Raw genomic sequence first — 20,565 nt, 5'->3', positions numbered from 1 at the left:
TGCTGAAGCTGAAACTCCAATACTTTGGCCACCTGATGCAGAGACCTAACCTATTGGAAAAGACCCTGATGCTGGGCAAGATTGAAGGCAGGAGGTGACGAGGATGACAGAGAATGAGATGGTTGGATGACATTACCAACTCAATGGACAAGAGTTTTTTTTTTTTTTTTTAATTTTATTTTATTAGTTGGAGGCCAATTACTTCACAACATTTCAGTGGGTTTTGTCATACATTGACACGAATCAGCCATTGAGTTACACGTATTCCCCATCCCGATCCCCCCTCCCACCTCCCTCTCCACCCGACTCCTCTGGGTCCTCCCAGTGCACCAGGCCCGAGCACTCGTCTCATGCATCCCACCTGGGCTAGTGATCTGATTCACCATAGATAATATACATGCTGTTCTTTTGAAACATCCCACCCTCACCTTCTCCCACGGAGTTCAAAAGTCTGTTCTGTACTTCTGTGTTTCTTTTTCTGTTTTGCATATAGGGTTATCGTTACCATCTTTCTAAATTCCGTATATATGTGTTAGTATGCTGTAATGGTCTTTATCTTTCTGGCTTACTTCACTCTGTAAAATGGGCTCCAGTTTCGTCCATCTCATTAGAACTGATTCAAATGAATTCTTTTTAACGGCTGAGTAATATTCCATGGTGTATATGTACCACAGCTTCCTTATCCATTCATCTGCAGATGGGCATCTAGGTTGCTTCCATGTCCTGGCTATTATAAACAGTGCTGCGATGAACATTGGGGTGCATGTGTCTCTTTCAGATCTGGTTTCCTCAGTGTGTATGCCCAGAAGTGGGATTGCTGGGTCATATGGCAGTTCTATTTCCAGTTTTTTAAGAAATCTCCACACTGTTTTCCATAGTGGCTGTACTAGTTTGCATTCCCACCAACAGTGTAAGAGGGTTCCCTTTTCTCCACACCCTCTCCAGCATTTATTGCTTGTAGACTTTTGGATAGCAGCCATCCTGACTGGCGTGTAATGGTATCTCATTGTGGTTTTGATTTGCATTTCTCTAATAATGAGTGATGTTGAGCATCTTTTCGTGTGTTTGTTAGCCATCTGTATGTCTTCTTTGGAGAAATGTCTGTTTAGTTCTTTGGCCCATTTTTTGATTGGGTCATTTATTTTTCTGGAATTGAGCTTCAGGAGTTGCTTGTATATTTTTGAGATTAATCCTTTGTCTGTTTCTTCATTTGCTATTATTTTCTCCCAATTTGAGGGCTGTCTTTTCACCTTACTTATAGTTTCCTTTGTAGTGCAAAAGCTTTTAAGTTTCATTAGGTCCCATTTGTTTAGTTTTGCTTTTATTTCCAATATTCTGGGAGGTGGGTCATAGAGGATCCTGCTGAGATTTATGTCAGAGAGTGTTTTGCCTATGTTCTCCTCTAGGAGTTTTATAGTTTCTGGTCTTACATTTAGATCTTTAATCCATTTTGAGTTTATTTTTGTGTATGGTGTTAGAAAGTGTTCTAGTTTCATTCTTTTACAAGTGGTTGACCAGTTTTCCCAGCACCACTTGTTAAAGAGATTGTCTTTTTTCCATTGTATATCCTTGCCTCCTTTGTCAAAGATAAGGTCTCCATAGGTTCGTGGATTTATCTCTGGGCTTTCTATTCTGTTCCATTGATCTATATTTCTGTCTTTGTGCCAGTACCATACTGTCTTGATGACTGTGGCTTTGTAGTAGAGTCTGAAGTCAGGGAGGGTGATTCCTCCAGTTCCATTCTTCTTTCTCAAGATTACTTTGGCTATTCGTGGTTTTCTGTATTTCCATACAAATTGTGAAATTATTTGTTCTAGTTCTGTGAAAAATACCGTTGGTAGCTTGATAGGGATTGCATTGAATCTATAGATTGCTTTGGGTAGAATAGCCATTTTGACAATATTGATTCTTCCAATCCATGAACACGGTATGTTTCTCCATCTGTTTGTGTCCTCTTTGATTTCTTTCATCAGTGTTTTATAGTTTTCTATGTACAGGTCTTTTGTTTCTTTAGGTAGATATACTCCTAAGTATTTTATTCTTTTTGTTGCAATGGTGAATGATATTGTTTCCTTAATTTCTCTTTCTGTTTTCTCATTGTTAGTGTATAGAAATGCAAGGGATTTCTGTGTATTAATTTTATATCCTGCAACTTTACTATATTCGTTGATTAGCTCTAGTAATTTTCTGGTAGAGTCTTTAGGGTTTGCTATGTAGAGGATCATGTCATCTGCAAACAGCGAGAGTTTCACTTCTTCTTTTCCTATCTGGATTCCTTTTACTTCTTTTTCTGCTCTGATTGCTGTGGCCAAAACTTCCAAGACTATGTTGAATAGTAGTGGTGAGAGTGGGCACCCCTGTCTTGTTCCTGATTTCAGGGGAAATGCTTTCAATTTTTCACCATTGAGGGTGATGCTTGCTGTGGGTTTGTCATATATAGCTTTTATTATGTTGAGGTATGTTCCCTCTATTCCTGCTTTCTGGAGAGTTTTAATCATAAATGAGTGTTGAATTTTGTCAAAGGCTTTCTCTGCATCTATTGAGCAAGACATATCACACAAATTCCCCAGCAACACAGGAACATAGCCCTGAAAGTCAACATACAGACTGCCCAAAGTCACACCTAACACATAGATCCATCTCAAAACTCATTACTGGGCACACCATTGCTCTTCAAAGAGAAGAAATCAAGTTCCACGCTCCAGAATACTGAAACAAGCTTCCCTAACCAGGAAACCTTGACAAGTCAACCGTCCAACCCCACCCACTGGGTAAAAACTCCACAATAAAAAGAAATCACAGACCTCCAGAATACAGAAAACCCACTCCAGACACAGCAATCTAAACAAGATGAAAAGGCAGAGAAATACCCAACAGGTAAAGGAACATGACAAGTGCCCACCAAGTCAAACAAAAGAGGAGGAGATAGGGAATCTATCTGAAAAAGAATTTAGAATAATGATAATAAAAATGATCCAAAATCTTGAAAACAAAATGGAGTTACAGATAAATAGCCTGGAGACAAAGATTGAAAAGATGCAAGAAATGTTTAATAAAGACCTAGAAGAAATAAAAGAGAGTCAATTAAAAATGAATAATGCAATGAATGAGATCAAAAACACTTTGGAGGGAACCAAGAGTAGACTAACGGAGACAGAAGATAGGATAAGTGAGGTAGAAGATAGAATGGTGGAAATAAATGAAGCAGAGAGGAAAAAAGAAAAAAGGATCAAAAGAAATGAGGACAACCTCAGGGACCTCTGGGACAATGTGAAACGCCCCAACATTCGAATCATAGGAGTCCCAGAAGAAGAAGACAAAAAGAAAGGCCACGAGAGGAGATAATAGCTGAAAACTTCCCTAAAATGGGGAAGGAAATAGCCACCCAAGTCCAAGAAACCCAGAGAGTCCCAAACAGGATAAACCCAAGGCGAAACACTCCAAGACACATAGTAATCAAATTAACAAAGATCAAACACAAAGAACAAATTCTAAAAGCAGCAAGGGAGAAACAACCAATAACACACAAAGGGATTCCCATAAGGATAACAGCTGATCTATCAATAGAAACCCTCCAGGCCAGAAGGGAATGGCAGGACTTAATGAAAGTAATGAAAGAGAATAATCTACAACCTAGATTACTGTACCCAGCAAGGATCTCATTCAGATATGAAGGAGAATTCAAAAGCTTTACAGACAAGCAAAAGCTGAGAGAATTCAGCACCACCAAACCAGCTCTTCAACAAATGCTAAAGGATCTTCTCTAGACAGGAAATGCAGAAAGGTTGTATAAACGTGAACCCAAAACAACAAAGTAAATGGCAACGGGACCACACCTATCAATAATTACCTTAAATGTAAATGGGTTGAATGCCCCAACCAAAAGACAAAGATTGGCTGAATGGATACAAAAACAAGACCCCTATATATGCTGGACATGAGTTTGAGCAAGCTCCAAGAGTTGGTGATGGACAGGGAAGCCTGGAGTGCTGTAGTCCATGGGGTTGCAGAGTGGGACACAACAACTAAGTGACTAAACTGAAATGATTAAAAAAACTAAAGTCACAAGCAGTATTTCTACTATTACAGGCTTCTTACTTTCCTTGCAAGAGATCTCCAACTGCTCAGATAGTTATCCTAGTAAATGCTCCACTTCCCCTTTAAGTCCTTAGCTACATTCAGAAAAATTTAAAGATCCCTTCTGATGACTAGGACCAGATGAGAGGGACATACTAGCCAGATCATGACTCACATGGACTCCCATCCATGTTTCTCCCCTTCGAGGCATCCTCAAGCCCTCTACTACCTCTACTATCCCCATCTCTCTCTCTCTCTCTCTCTCCTGCTCTTCCCCATTGTTATGGATTGACCGGACGCCCCCAAGAGATGGGAGGAGTAAAGGAGGTAGGAAGAAGGATTCCTCTGCAGCCTCTCGTGTGAGCAGCATTCTGGCCTGAGACTAGATCAGACCACTGCTGACATTCTGATTTTGGGTGACTCAAAATTGTTTATATAAACAGGAGTCCTGAACAAAAATATTTGTCCTAGGAACTGCATCCTCCTAGGGGCAGCCATACCACCTCTACTTCCAAATTTTCTGTTCTGCATGATGCTACTAATCTGTTTGGAAGCCTAAAAGTGTCTCTTCACAGATCAGGAAAAAAAAAGAAAGTGGAGTGTTCCTTTTCCCAACCTCACTATTTTCCTATTTAGGGAAAGCTCCTCCTTGCTCCCTTCTCTGTGGGAGCAATTTATCAACCTTATCAACCACTTTATATAGAGTAAAAATACCCCAGCTACAAATTACAATCTAACAGCTTGGGGAACACAAAAGCTATGATTTATAGAATACCACATTTAAAGAAACTTTAATAAGGATCTCAGACCGTTACAAAGGGCTTTCTATTCTGAGACCATTGGCTTAGCTCCTTGCTCAAATGACAGGACGAAATACCTCTCTGGAGACATGTATTCATCCCTTTTGCTGTGTGATTCAGAGGAGAACTATATAATGATATATTTTTTTTCTTTCTGGCCTTAAAAAACATTTGCCATTTAAAGAAAACACATTGTGGGATAAATATGAGGTGCTCAGCCTCAACACATCTGTTACTGATTTGTGTAATTAACAGAAACCCACTAGCCGGATCCAGGAGTAATGGCCCAGGCCTGAGCACCCACCCCTCCCTGGGTTTTCCCCAGAGCACATCTGGAAGGCGAGTGAGTGAGGCAGGGGAGTGAGGAGGGGCGGACGGGGAACTGCCAGCCAGGTTGAGATGGGCTTGCAGGTAACCAAATCCATGAAGTCATCCAAGCCTTGAGATTAGTCGCACTCTTTCACGTCACTTTCCAAACTTTTCATTATGAGTTTTCTTATACTGTTTGACAGAACTAACGTTTTTCTGGCCTTGACAAGATAATTGTTTCCATATCACAGCAGAACTTTTAAAAAAACATACACAGCCCTGTATCTCACTGACAATGATAAATTGTCATCAGATAATATCAGAAGTACACAGTGCCAGTAGTTGCATGGTTTCAAATGTGAATTTCCTAAACAGGGTTTCAACCAATGGCTTGTTGTTTTTTCTTTTTTTTTCCTGTGGGTGGTTCTTTTGTTTTTTTGAGGTGGGTGGGGGGCTTATCTCTGGTTGGGGACAGTTTATCTTTATTAAAAGTCTTGAGGGCATAAGGTACTTTAAAAATAAGTTACGCAGATAAACAGTATACATGAGCCCACAGTGGAGTCCATGAAAACCATGCAGGCTTTGGTAACAGATTAGAATAAGGTATGTCCTTAGAAAGGATCCTGGTTCAGTTTAAAGATTTTTCTGATCTTTCTCCAAATCCCCCTGCTCCAGAAATCGGGTTGGAAATCTCATCAGGAGAGATTATATTTGAAATTATATTTAAATTGTCTTTTTAGTGGCAGTTTGTTGGCAGAAGGTGGCCTTCAGCTTCCAGATGATTCCAGGAGGCAGTTTGCCTAGAGGCAGGCCTGGCCTTTCTAAGGATCTGAGTTGTGGGAGACACTCCCTACAGTACAAGGTCTCTCTCAATAAGAGAGTTCATTTTCTCCCCATAGTCATAGTATACTGAGTGTTTCTGGATGTTTCTCCTTCCTTTAGATTCCAAATAAAGCAAACATTTGCCTGATTAGGGGTTAGGAGAAGACAGTTTTTTCTTGAAGATATAGCCATTCTCTCGAAGGTCCCTGGAGCAGGAAATGGCAACCCACTCCAGTATGCTTGTCTGGAAAGTCCCATGGACAGAGGAGCCTAGCAGGTTACAGTCTGGGGGCTTGCAAGAGCCAGACACGACTTAGCAACTAAATTGCCACCAGCAGCCATTCTCTCAAGTCTGTAACAATTCCAGTGGCCACTCATCAAGCATAGCAGAATGAGCACTGAAGAAAAAGTCAGAAGGCATGGTGAGTTCCGGTCTCAGCCTTGTCTACTGCTGATCCTCAGCTCTTGGGGAACTTGGATTCCTGCTCTATAAAATAAGGAACTAGACTCAGTATCAGTGACATTCCCTGCCAGAGCAAAGATTCCAGATTTCAACAAGGCACACACATTTTGCTCTGTGTCCCAGCTGCTTCCCGCTGGAAAGGTTCACCCAGCAAAGTGAACAAAGAGAGTCTGCTCCTTGCCCAGCATATTCTTTCCCCACGTGTCCAGAAACAGTTACAACAGAGGCGAGCCACTGAGGTTAAGCAAGAGAAAGTCCACAAACCAAGCACAACCAGCCTGCAGCACACCATCATCCACCCCAGTGACCTAAACGCCACCATCTCACAAGCAGTGAGCGGTCCCACCCATCGGCCCCTGGGAACCTTGCACGTCACAGCTGAATGGGCTCACACATCTGCCCCAACCTACCTACCAGGAATCTACTGGAGCTCTCATCAGAGAATAAGAGCCTAGATAAAATTCACCAGGCACCGAGAGACAGGCCAAGGTAGTAAAGAAACAGCACATGTCATTTCATTAAGTAATTAAACTGGTGTCTTAAAAGTTAACAACATGTCTATGGAAGCACATCTGTTAATGTTTGGTCAGATGTTTTCAGCTGCAGAGTGGATTACTTCAAAGTAGTCTGTTCAGAGAGGCAGGAAAGAAATATTTAGGTGTTTATGAATCATGTTGAGATTGGACAGGGTTGACCCCAAGATACGTCCCATCCATGACAAATTTAATTTTAAAAAATCCTTGGTGGAAAATTAAGAGAAAGGTGACTACAGAGTTACTCGACATCAGTTTCATATTTATGAAAATGAAACCATTCCCAGGCTGTTAAGTTCCCTGAGGGCAGGAACTGCATCCCTCTGGTTCATTCTCTTATCGCTGGAGGCCAACAAAGCACTTGGCCTCAAACTGGCACTCGTTTCCTCTTTTGAAATGAATGAGCATTCAGAGACTATAGGTTCTGTGCTAGAGGATGTCAGCGAGCCTCAATCTTGTGGGGACTAAAGAGGTGACTGCAGATCAGGCCTGCCAAGGATGGGCGTCATGTTACTGCATCTGTGGGGCCCTGGAGGTTTTATTACTACTGGCTCCATTTCACTGTGGAGCTTTTAATTCCACTGAAGCAATTTAAGAGAAGGATGGCAGAGGTGGGAAGATTTCAGGTGGCCAACTTTCATTAACAGATTGGAAGTAAGCAGCTTTCTAATGGACTCTAAGGGCTAAGAAAGCCTGTCACCCAACATGTGGCTTTGGAGGCCCAGGCCAGCTCAATGAGTTCAGTGGGCGAAAAAGTGTCACTGAAAAAATGTCCCCTATTCAAAAATTCTCATTCTATGCAGACTAGTGTCTCTCCCAAAAATGTTGTTTTCTTTTCACTTGCCTCATTTACAGCATATTGTCCTTAGAAAAACAGGGCTAAGAAAAAAAGCCAAAGAATTTTTTCAGTTAAACCTGTTGTTAATCAGGAGTTTCTAGTGAAAAACAGGGAATGGAAAAGAGACCATGAACCCAGCCAATCCCAATTCCATATTCAAGTTGCCCTCACAGCCAGTTCTTAGTAATACTAACATATCAGCCCACTCACACGTGGGTGGCATGGAGCGTGCGTGTGTGCTCAGTCGCTCAGTCCATGACCTTCGGACTAGAGTTCACCAGGCCCCTCTGTACATGGGATTCTCCAGGCAAGAATACTGGAGTGGATTGCCATTTCCTTCTCCAAGGGATCTTCCTGTCCCAGGGATCGAACCTGCGTCTCCTGTGTCTCGTGCACTGGCAGGCAGACTCTTTACCACTGCACCACCTGGGAAGCCCAGAGTAGGATGGAGGAACACCAGTGCTTTCGTCTTTATGGAAGTACAGCATCTGTTCTAGAATATGCTTCTTGCTTTATACAGTAAGTAATACCATGCAGTTTTTAAAAGTTATTTCTGAATTAGTTGATTTTAAGTGGAATTTTAGGAATTAAAAAGAGATTTTAAATTCCACTAACAGCAGGTCAGTTGGAAAGTATTCAGGCGTGACAGGAGGATTTTCCGCCTTTCAATCAATTATGTTATACCTTTGCTTCCAGATGGCACAAAGATAAAGAATCCAGCTGCCAATGCAGGAGATGCAAGAGATGCAGATTTGATCCCTGGGTCGGGAAGATCCCCTGGAGAAGGAGATGGCAACCCACTCCTGTATTCTTGCCTGGAAAATTCCATGAACAGAGGAGCCTGGTGGGCTACAGTCCACGGGGTTGCCAAGAGTTGGATGTGACTGAGCACATACACACTTCTACCTTTATACAAACCAGCCCCTGCATCCCTGAGGTAGCCAGACTTTTAGGCCTCCGGACTTCCACTTAATTTTGAAAATATTCATATTCTCACTTGAGATTTAATTGAGCCCCCAAAGTCACACCAGATCCTCATAGATTTCTCCCTTTCCCTTGCTCTCCTATTAACTTCAAATTCAGTACTTCTATGAGACATATTTGTGCGTGTGTCTATTTTCCAATGAGAAAATGAGTACATGGTGGGTAGGGACTTGACCTATTCATCACTTTATCTTCTCTTCCCAAGTCAGTAAACAAGCATTTTACTTGACAATGCCGTGTGACTCATGGCTATGCGCAAGGGATGAATTATTCAATGTAAAATGACAAAAATTTAAATGTTTATGAAATCAGAGTAAACAATTTGTAATAAATGTACATTTCAGAGTGCCATTAAGGAAAATAACATTTTTGAAGAATGTAAAACAAGAGGGATTTCTCAAAAATGTGATGGTTTTTTTGATGAGAAAGTACAAAATGTATGTTCTCAGATAATTGATATACATTCACATATATTTGCTTTTATAATAAGGACAAAAAACTTTGAGGATAGTGAAAATGAGTTTGTAAAAGTTTAGATGTAACCCCCTGTCCCTACTTTACCATGTAAGACAGGTTTATTTCATCCCTAGACTAGAGCTAATTAATAAAATAGAAGTTTTTGAAAGAGAGGGCCATAAATAGCCTATTTTCCTAGGAAAAATATTCTTAGCATCATTTTGTGCTTTGTACATCTTACCACCTCAAAACATTGAAACTATGATAAGTAGTTCTGAAACTGTTACCACAGAGACATCTATTCCAGAATTTCCCAAAGATGGGTTCTATATGGAACCTGTTCTATAGGACTTAATGAATATTGCTTGGAAAAAACAGGGTTCTATGCCAAGCGAGTTTGGGTAATAACACCAAATTTCATTGACTCTAAGACTATTTATCATAAGAGACAGCATTATCAATGCAAAGATTAAATCAAAGTGGATATCTAACATTCTCATAAAGCTAAGGCAGCAAAAGATTGAATCCTTAGTGTGAGAGTACAGAGGAAATAAATCTTCATGCAGAAAGGGACGGCAAGGAAATTTGCCTGTGTCAGCCTTGGCACCAGCTAAATGGAGAGACCAAAAAAAAAAAAAAAAAATTTCTCCTGAAAACCTGAATCTCAGATGGTATTCAACAGAGTTTGCAATCTAAATTTAAAAACATCCTAAAACAGAAAGATCTCAGGTCGGTAGTGTCCTCAGGGAATCAGTGCATGACACAAAAATGCTCTCTAGAAGAGAGAGACTCAGGAGTGATGGGATCACAATGGCAGCTTAGGTCATCCCCAGCTTCAGTTCCCCTCACAAAAAGACCACCCAGCAACTGTCCACAGCCAAGAGAACACTAGGAAACCCCAGGACTGGGAGTGAGTGCCCCACTGGATCACAGAGACCGAGAAGGATCACATTAGAAGGGAAAGAGGAACAACTACACTCTGACCGTCACCTCTCCCCTACGCTGGCATGGTACTGCACCAAAAGGGCCCCTCTGGGCCTATGGTTTCTCCAGTGGGAGAAAGAGAGCCCAAAATGGGTCAGATAGAGATGTAAGGGAGACAAGGGCTTACAGCAATCAGCACTCAGCAGCACTGAACCAGAGATGCCAGCCAGGGGCTCTGCCCATTTGCAGAGCTGAGCCAGTAACCCCTTCTGGTCAGGAAATTTTGTTTGGTCCAGGCAGTTCTGCCTGATATGGGTACCCGGTCAACAAGCTATATTTTCTGTGTAGCCTGTTCTGTAGCCTCACCCCGGCAGAAGAGAAAACTTATAACCCCACTTAACTGCTGAATATAGCCCCCAGTCCCACTGAACCAGGAAGCCTGGGCAGTGAACCCATGGAGCCCTCCATCCTACAGCCCTGTTTATACAGACCCCCAGATCAGAAGGCCTGCCCAAATCTTAGGTATAGCTTCTGTCCCCATACAACCAGGGAGTCAGAACAGTGACCCTGGGCAGCCTCAAAGCCCAGCCTGTGATACTACCCAGTCAAGGAACCCAGTCTATAGCTCTACCCTGAAGCAGAGCCCAACATACAGAACTGCCCAACTGTTAAACACTGCCTATAACCCAGCCCACTAAGGGAGCTCAGCTAGTGCATCTACTCAAGCATGGAGCAAATCACCTCTGGGTTCCACCTGATGAGGGAACCCAGATAGGGACTCGGCCTAGCTTTGGGGCACACCCTTTGGTCCCACCTAATCACAGAGCACAGCCTGAGGTCCCTCCAGACTTATAGCCCTGCAGGTGGCTCTACACAGAATCCAGCCAGTAGCATCATCTACTCAGGAAACAGCCTGAGATGTCATCTACCATGAGCAATCACAGAGCCCAGCCAGCACAGCCCCCTGACCTCAGAGCACAGGCAGGGACACTTCACCTAACTAGAGACCCTGACAGCACCTCCCACCTGCCCACAGATGCTGCCAGCTGACCCATCTAGTACTCCAAGCTGAAGGAGATCTATGGACTGCCTGACAAGGAATTCATAGTAATCCTCTTAAAGAATTTCAGTGAACCGTAAGAACCCACAGGAAATGAAAATTAAGAAAACAATACATAAAAAAATGAGAAGTTCAACAAAGAAATGGAAATCATCAAAACAAAAATCCTACAGCTGAAGGATACAATCACTGAAGATGTCAATAGAGAGCATCAACCAAGTGGAAGAAAGAATCAGTAAACTAGAACATAGGTCATTTGAAATTATCCAGTCAAACTCAAAGAAATAGATAGCAAAAATGGTGATTTTCATGAGCTGGAGAGAGAAGGAAATAGGGAGTTGCTGTTCAATAGAATATAGAGTTTGTTTCAGTTTTATAAGATGAAAAAGTTCTGAAGGTCTGTTGCATAACAATGTGAAAGTACTTTTAATATACTGAATGGTACATTTAAAATGGTTAGGACACAAACGCATGAAAAGATGCTCAATATCACTCATTATCAGAGAAATGCAAATCAAAACCACAATAGGTACCATTACACTCCAGTCAGGATGGCTGCTATCCAAAAGCCTACAAGCAATAAATGCTGGAGAGGGTGTGGAGAAAAGGGAACCCTCTTACACTGTTGGTGGGAATGCAAACTAGTACAGCCACTATGGAAAACAGTGTGGAGATTTCTTAAAAAACTGGAAATAGAACTGCCATATGACCCAGCAATCCCACTTCTGGGCATACACACCAAGGAAACCAGATCTGAAAGAGACACGTGCACCCCAATGTTCATCGCAGCACTGTTTATAATAGCCAGGACATGGAAGCAACCTAGATGCCCATCAGCAGATGAATGGATAAGGAAGCCGTGGTACATATACACCATGGAATATTACTCAGCCGTTAAAAAGAATTCATTTGAATCAGTTCTAACGAGATGGATGAAATTGGAGCCCATTATACAGAGTGAAGTAAGACAGAAAGATAAAGACCATTACAGTATACTAACACATATATATGGAATTTAGAAAGATGGTAATGATAACCCTATATGCAAAACAGAAAAAGAGATACAGATGTACAGAACAGACTTTTGTACTCTGTGGGAGAAGGCGAGGGTGGGATGTTTCAAGAGAACAGCATCGAAACATGTATATTATCTTTAGTGAAACAGATCACCAGCCCAGGTTGGATGCATGAGACAAGTGCTTCGGGCTGGTGCACTGGGAAGACCCAGAGGAACTGAGTGGAGAGGGAGGTGGGAGGGGGGATCGGGATGGGGAATACATGTAACTCCATGGCTGATTCATGTCAATGTATGACAAAACCCACTTCAATATTGTAAAGTAATTAGCCTCCAACTAATAAAAATAAATGGAAAAAAAAATAAATAAAATGGTTAGGACAGTAAATTTTATGTTTATGTGTCTTAGCACAATTAAAAATATTTTAAAGTTATTTTTAAAAAGCTGACATAAAAAAAATAAAAAAATAAAAATAAAAAAAGCTGACATAGACTATAATTAAAAGACCTACTTCATATGATTATTATAAGAATTGAACAAATACAGGTAAAACATTTAAACAATGCCTGGCATGTAGTAAGTGATATTTAAGTGTTAGCTATAATTACAATTTGCTTTTATCCTTACTTGTTGGTATCAACAATATCATGACTCCACCTAGAAGATGACATCAAAGCATTGATATCACTACAAGGGTACTGTCATTGATCTGCTGCCTTTTCCTCTCCAACAGATAATAACAAATTACTACTTGCCACTTTGCTGACAAGCCTATCTACTTTTGTGAAAATCCTTGAATTGGAACCTTAAATTCTCCACAGTGTGGATAGCTAACAAAATTTGTGAGATCAGTTTGCCAAGTCCACCAAGAAGATACCTCTCAGACATTCCTTTCTGTACCTAAGATACCAGTTCCTGCAGGCATCACAGTCTGACACACAGTAAATATTCACTGACTTGATGAAAGCCTTCGGTGGTAAGACTGAAATATCCTTTCCAGTTGGTGTAAATCTAAGTCTCAATTTAATCAAATCATCATAAAAATTAGGGCAAATGGCCCTAATAGCAATCCAAGATAGCAATCCAAGATTTCTACTCAGTAGCCCAATTGGTCTCACGTGGTGACTCCTCTGCTTAAGGAGAATGTTCCCTGCCTTATTTAAATCAGCCAAAACCCATGCAAAGCAAAATAAACCAGGGAAAATCCACTTTATGTCTTTTTTAGAATGAAGCTAAATATATATATAAATAATTAAGAAATATTACCTGTGGCCCAATTAACCATCATATCATATTAACACAACTGAAAAAACATCATTCTACTTTCTGGAATCAATGCCATAACCACACTAAGATCTTAAGACACTGACACCACAGTGTCGGTCAGGCTGTACTTACTTATACAGACCAGAGGCGAAGCCTGTAGAAATGGCCCTTGGTGCAGGTACAGTAAGTGGCACTTGCAGGAGTGACCGGAGGCAAGTAGGAAGGACTCTCCTTGATGGATCTGCCTCAGGCAACATAAGAAAGGACTCTAGAGACATCCTACAAAACTGAAATGACTATACACCTTCTATGTGCCAGATGTCATTCAAGAGTATAGGCTGAGGGACTTCCCTGGTGGTCCAGTGGTTAAGAATCCACCTTCCAATGCAGAAGACCGAGGCTCAATACCTGGGTCAGGGAACTAAGACCCCACATGCCATGGGGTGACTAAGCCCATGTGCCACAACAAAGATCCTTCATGCCACAACCAAGACTCAATGCATCCAAATAAAAATAAATAAGTACAATACATAAATAAAATAGTCATGTGTGCACAACTCAGATGTCCTTTCTTTCCTGGAGGAGCTCAGAGTAAAGCTAGATAAAATCATAATAGACTGAGTGAACTGGGAAAAGCAATCCTTTTTCCTGAAACAAATGCCCTTCTTTCTCCTGACCTTGTCTTAGCGCATGTATAAGCCTCCGGGGCCAAGGTTTTGGCAAGGTGTATAAGGAGATTCTAAGCCTTCCGGAACAATTCTATTGGGAGGGGTGATAAGATGTTGGCTTAAGTGGCCCCTCTGCCTCAGAAAAGAAAAGTAGAGTCTAGAATGGACAAAACAGTGTCAGTAGATTGGACTTCACTCTGGGCTCTGGGTTCAAAAAGCATACCTTCAGATTTTCTTCTGTATTGGCTAGCCCCCTGGTTCTCAAAGGATGGTTCCCCAACTGCAGCATCAGCATCTACAGGCAACTTGCTAGAACTGCAAATTCCTGGGCTCTGCCTCCTGCCTGCTGAATCAGAAACTTGATGGGAAGTTGTGCTTTACAAGCCCTCCAGGTAATTCCCATTAAAATTTAAAACTTGAGAACCACTGGTCCAGCTCAACTCACCACCGTCAGAAAAAATACAGAGGGCCAGTCCAGACTGACAATGGATTTAAAAGAAGACCATGCAATTAACTAGTTTTCAGTGTAAAAAATAATATCAGTTCAGTCGCTCAGTCCTGTCCAACTCTTTGCGACCCCATGAATCGCAGCACGCCAGGCCTCCCTGTCCATCACAAGCTCCCGGAGTTTACTGAAACTCATGTCCATCCAGTCAGTGATGCCATCCAGTCATCTCATCCTCTGTCGTCCCCTTCTCCTCCTGCCCCCAACCCCTCCCAGCATCAGGGTCTTTTCCAATGAGTCAACTCTTCGCATGAGGTGGCCAAAGTATTGGAGATTCAGCTTCAGCATCAGTCCTTCCAAAGAATATTCAGGATGATTTCCTTTAGGACGGACTGGTTGGATCTCCTTGCAGTCCAAGGGACTCTCAAGAGTCTTCTCCAACACCACAGTTCAAAAGCATCAATTCTTCGGCACTCAGCTTTCCTCACAGTCCAACTCTCACATCCATACATGACCACTGGGTAAACCATAGCCTTGACCAGTCAGACCTTTGTTGGCAAAGTAATGTCTCTGCTTTTCAATATGCTATCTAGGTTGGTCATAACTTTCCTTCCAACGAGAGATAAGAAAGCCTTCCTCAACGATCAATGCAAAGAAATAGAGGAAAACAACAGAATGGGAAAGACTAGAGATCTCTTCAAGAAAATTAGAGATACCAAGGGAACATTTCATGCAAAAATGGGCTCAATAAAGGACAGAAATGGCATGGACCTAACAGAAGCAGAAGATATTAAGAAAAGGTGGCAAGAATACACAGAAGAATTGTACAAAAAAGATCTTCACAACCCAGATAATCACAATGGTGTGATCACTCACCTACAGTCAGACATCCTGGAATGTGAAGTCAAGTGGGCCTTAGAAAGCATCACTATGAACAAAGCTACTGGGTGTGATGGAATTCCAGTTGAGCTATTTCAAATCCTGAAAGATGATGCTGTGAAAGTGCTGCACTCAATATGCCAGCAAATTTGGAAAACTCACCAGTGACCACAGGATTGGAAAAGGTCAGTTTTCATTCCAGTCCCTAAGAAAGGCAATCCCAAAGAATGCTCAAACTACTGCACAATTGCACTCATCTCACACGCTAGTAAAGTAATGCTCAAAATTCTCCAAGCCAGGCTTCAGCAATACGTGAACCGAGAACTTCCAGATGTTCAAGCTGGTTTTAGAAAAGGCAGAGGAACCAGAGATCAAATTGCCAATATCCACTGGATCATTGAAAAAGCAAGAGAGTTCCAGAAAGAAAAAAATATAGGGTTGGCCAAAAAGTTCATTTGGGTTTTTCTATAAGATCTTAAGGGAAATCCCTAATGAACTTTTTGGCCCACCCAGTAATAACAAGTAATAAAAAGGAGAACACAGGAACACAGAAAAGAAACATGCTCAATTAAATCAACCATTTATGAAACCTAATCATAAATGGGTGATGTGCCTCATAGCTGAGTTTACATCAGGTACTCATGTCTTTAGTGCAATCAATTTTCCCCCTTGCTGTTCTTTCAAACTGAAAATACTGTTGAGAAGATTAAAAATCTAGTTCCTTAACATCTGACTCTGACCAGTTTTATCAGATCCTGAAAGCAGAGCAGAAAATCACACAAATGTAGAGATTACAAGTCATTGAACATTCATTTCAATTTCACAGTTTAAACAAAGACAACTCTGGCGGTAAACTTGCCTATCCAAGCTTGGTGTGTCTGCACATTCAAATCATTAACTACTCCTCTGAGTCCAAAAAGGTCTAAGTAAGAGTTGACATCTCTTCAGTGTCTTACGATCTTTCAAAACCCCCAAACATTTGCAGTATGAAAACTGGAAATCTCAAAACATCACTTGGCAAATAGCCTTGTTTCATTCTCAGGGGGAAGAAAAGCCAACAGCCCACGAGGGCACAGGCCACACTGACGCTTGTCTTTGTTGGACTTAAGGTGGAATTATAAGCAGGTAAATATCCCCACCCTCGTGCCTTTTTGGGGGGAGTGCTAAGAAAACTTTCATTTCTGAGAAGGTAAAATCAAAATCACAATAAACTGGAAAATTCTTAAAGAGATGGGAATACCAGACCACCTTACCTGCCTTTGAGCATCTGGAAGTGATGGAATTCCAGGTGCACTATTTCAAATCCTAACAGATGACGCTGTGAAAGTGCTGTACTCAATATGCCAGCAAATTTGGAAAACTCACCAGTGACCACAGGACTGGAAAAGGTCAGTTTTCATTCCAATCCCAAAGAAAGGCGATGCCAAAGAATGCTCAAACTACCCCGCAATTATACTCATCTCACACGCTAGTAAAGTAATGCTCAAAATTCTCCAAGCCAGGCTTCAATCAATAGTACATGAACTGTGAACTTCCAGATGTTCAAGCTGGTTTTAGAAAAGGCAGAGGAACCAGAGATCAAATTGCCAATATCCCTTAGATCATCAAAAAAGAGAATTCCAGACAAAACATCTACTTCTGCTTTACTGACTATGCCAAAGCCTTTGACTGTGTGGACCACAACAAACTATGGAAAGTTCTTCAAGAGATGGAAGTACTAGAGCACCTGACCTGCCTCCTGAGAAATCTGTATGTAGGTCAAGAAGTAATAGTTAGAACCGGACATAGAACAACAGACTAGTTCCAAATTGGGAAAGGAGTATATCAAGACTGTATATTGTCACCCTGCTTATTTAACTTATATGGAGAGTACATCATGCGAAATGCCAGGCTGGATGAAGCACAAGCTGGAATCAAGATTGCCAGGAGAAATATCAATAACTTCAGATATGCAGATGACACCACCCTTATGGCAGAAAGCAAAGAGAACTACAGAGCCTCTTGTTAAAAGTGAAAGAGGAGAGTGAAAAAGTTGGCTTAAAACTCAACATTCAGAAAACTAAGATTATGGCATCTGGTCCCATCACTTTATGACAAATAGATGGGAAAACAATGGAAACGGTGACAGACTTTATTTTGGGGGGCTCCAAAATCACTGCAGATGGTGACTGCAGTCAAGAAATTAAAAGATGCTTGCTCCTTGGAAGAAAAGCTATGACCCATATGCGGTCTAGCATATTAAAAAGCAGAGACACTACGTGCCAACAAAGGTTCATCTAGTCAAAAGTTATGGTTTTTCCAGTAGTCATGTATGGATGTGAGAGTTGGACTATAAAGAAAACTGAGTGCCTAAGAATGGATGCTTCTGAACTGTGGGGTTGGAGAAGACTCTTGAGAGTCCCTTGGGCTGCAAGGAGATCAAACCAGTCAATTCTAAAGGAAATCAGTCCTGGGTGTTCATTGGAGGGACTGATGCTGAAGCTAAAACTCCAATACTCTGACTACCTGATGTGGAGAACTGACTCAGTGGAAAAGACCCTGATGCTAGGAAAGATTAAAGGCAGGAGGAGAAGGGGATGACAGAGAATGAGATGGCTGGATGGCATCACTGACTCGACGGACATGAGTTTGAGCAAGCTCCAGGAGTTGGTGAAGAATAGGGAAGCCTGGAGTGCTGCAGTTCATGGGGGTCACAAAGAGTCAGACACGACCGAGCAACTGAACTGAATTGAAAAATCAAGACTTTGTTTTATTTGAACTGTCTAGAGATTACCAAAAATATCAACAAAAATATAGAGTCTGCTTTTCGTTTGGAGAATGTTATTATTAAGAGAGAAAATTCAGGTACAGGTGTGCCTTAGTCTAAGAAATTTCAACTTCTCAGAGAAAGGGAAAAATGTACAATACCTATTTTCATTACCACAAGGATTCACTAATTTCCCTGAGCACATTTAACATAAATGCCAAAATTTAATTCATACTCAATTTTTCTGAAATAACTGAAAAAAATGGCTCCACATATACCACTGAAACCAGTAACTAAAACCAAAAGGAAAGAAGAATTGAAGAAATCTCCGATAATAGTTACAGTTACCATATCATTCTCAAGAACAACCTTTTTCTTTTGTTGTTGTCTAAAATAGTGATGCCATTTTTAATTCACAAATGTATTTAAATGTTGTAAGTCTTACATTTCATAGTTGATTCTCAGGGTCAAAACTTTCCTGATATCCAAGATATGGGCTTAAGTAGCCTTTAAGATGGCTATAAATACATATAAAAATAGAATCCTAATTTACAAATTTGCTAATATTTCTTCCTTGCCACCAACATAACCTTTAGGTCATTTTTAGCTAATGAATTGCTGTCAAAACAGCCTTGAGTTTGGAGTTTCAATTTCCTCCCCTGATTTGAAATATTTACATTTAGTGTGTTGGGTGAGTGACCATCTTCCTAATAGATATGCTTCAACATTTCTTATTATTGTTTCTCAAATCCTCAATTAAAACTCTACAGCAAGCTTACCTGTTATCATACAAAATCATACAACATTTCAAAAAAAAACATAAAAATGCACAGAAAGGTGTACTCATTAGTTATTATGAAATAAGCAAAAAATAAAAATTTGCTAAATTATTTTTTTAGGTTGAAAGCTCAAGTAAACTATGAATTCCATAATTGTCACACTGTCATTTGTATTAGACATATGAAAATGATCTCTGTGTATTATAAAGAACCATGAAGAACAGTCATCGACAATCCAGGGGATCTTATAAAAGAAAAAAAATTTGTTTTTTTTTTTGCTAACCTGGGCTGAGAAACCACAGAAGAAACCAAACCAGAAATGCACGAGTGTGAAGGCAAAATTCTTATAGAAGAAATAGCATAAGAATTTGCACATTCGGACGTAGGACCACCTTCCATGAACAAGGAGAAGCCTTTGGAGGTATCTGAACTGTGCAAATGAGTAGTCGCTGGCGAGGACTGCCTGCAGCCCTTCCTGGCCACTGATGCCGACGCCAATGTGAGCACCTACGAAGAAGAAGGACACTTTCACTTCCCAGGCAAAGACACCTCTCTACGGAAACTATCACTCTTTTTTCTTTCTTTCTTTATAGCCATACGGCATGGCTTGCGGTACCTTAATTCCCCAACCAAGGATTGAACCTGGGCTTCAGCAGTGAAAGCACCAAGTCCTAACAGCTGGACCACCAGGGAATTCCCCTATCAATCTTCTTGGGATGCTATTATTTATTCATGGAAATCTTACAGCTATAGCATTTATCATTTTTCCCACATATTATCTTATGAAACACTCTTGACAGGTATTTATCCTAGTTTTATAAGAGAAAATTGCTCAGAAAGTTCAGTAACTTGAAAAAAGTTTTATAATTTGTAGCAAAATGTAACAGTTGGGACTATGTGTCTAGTGTTCATTCCTCTACACCACAGCTAGTTACTTCTCCAAATAGTGATAGATACACAAATTATTTAATTGAAGACAGAGGGTTGTTTTTTTTTTTTTTAATGAATGATGGATGCATTGTACCGGAAAGTATTCATTTTAGAACCACTGGGAAAATTAAATTTCAATGCACTTTCCATTATATATTGCCAAACGCTGAACCTGGGACTCCAGGTCTGCAGTGTGCCCCATTAAGCAAATGTCTCCTTACTTTTAATCATGCTGACATCATTGGCTCCATCGCCGATGGCCAAAGTGACAGCATTTCTGTACTTCTTCACAAGCTCTACTACTTGGGCTTTCTGGAGAGGGGTGACTCGGCAGCAAACCACCGTTTTACACATGCAGGCAAGTTCTAGAAGATCATTCTTGACATCACTTTCTAGGGCATGGGCCTAGGTTATTTTAAAAAAAAAATCCACAATAGAACAAGAGAGATGTCATTTGGGAAGCAGATTTCTTTTTTCTCAACTGATTTCTAAACAGTTTAATTCACTTCAATAACTCACATGGACTCGGGGTCACACAAACGACAAAAGAAGAGAGTACTGAATGCCTAC

At 40.9% G+C, this 20,565-nt stretch overlaps 1 protein-coding gene across 4 annotated transcripts in view; it reads right to left on the bottom strand.

Annotated features, from left to right (window-relative positions):
- ATP8B4 (ATPase phospholipid transporting 8B4 (putative)) overlaps positions 1-20,565 on the bottom strand; it is a 261,581-nt gene that overhangs the window by 30,478 nt on the left and 210,538 nt on the right. For all 4 annotated transcript variants that reach the window (XM_065941225.1, XM_065941224.1, XM_065941227.1 and 1 more), the window contains exons 22-23: positions 20,217-20,400; positions 19,349-19,572 (exon numbers count right to left, since the gene is read on the bottom strand). In XM_065941225.1, coding sequence (XP_065797297.1) covers positions 19,349-19,572; positions 20,217-20,400 — 408 coding nt within the window. The remainder of the gene's footprint in view (positions 1-19,348; positions 19,573-20,216; positions 20,401-20,565) is intronic.

This window comes from Muntiacus reevesi, chromosome 7, assembly GCF_963930625.1.
Source record: "Muntiacus reevesi chromosome 7, mMunRee1.1, whole genome shotgun sequence".
In the NCBI taxonomy this organism is placed as follows: Eukaryota; Metazoa; Chordata; class Mammalia; order Artiodactyla; family Cervidae; genus Muntiacus; species Muntiacus reevesi.
The sequence above is the reverse complement of the archived record's forward strand: the minus strand, read 5'-3'. Positions and strand labels throughout refer to the sequence as shown.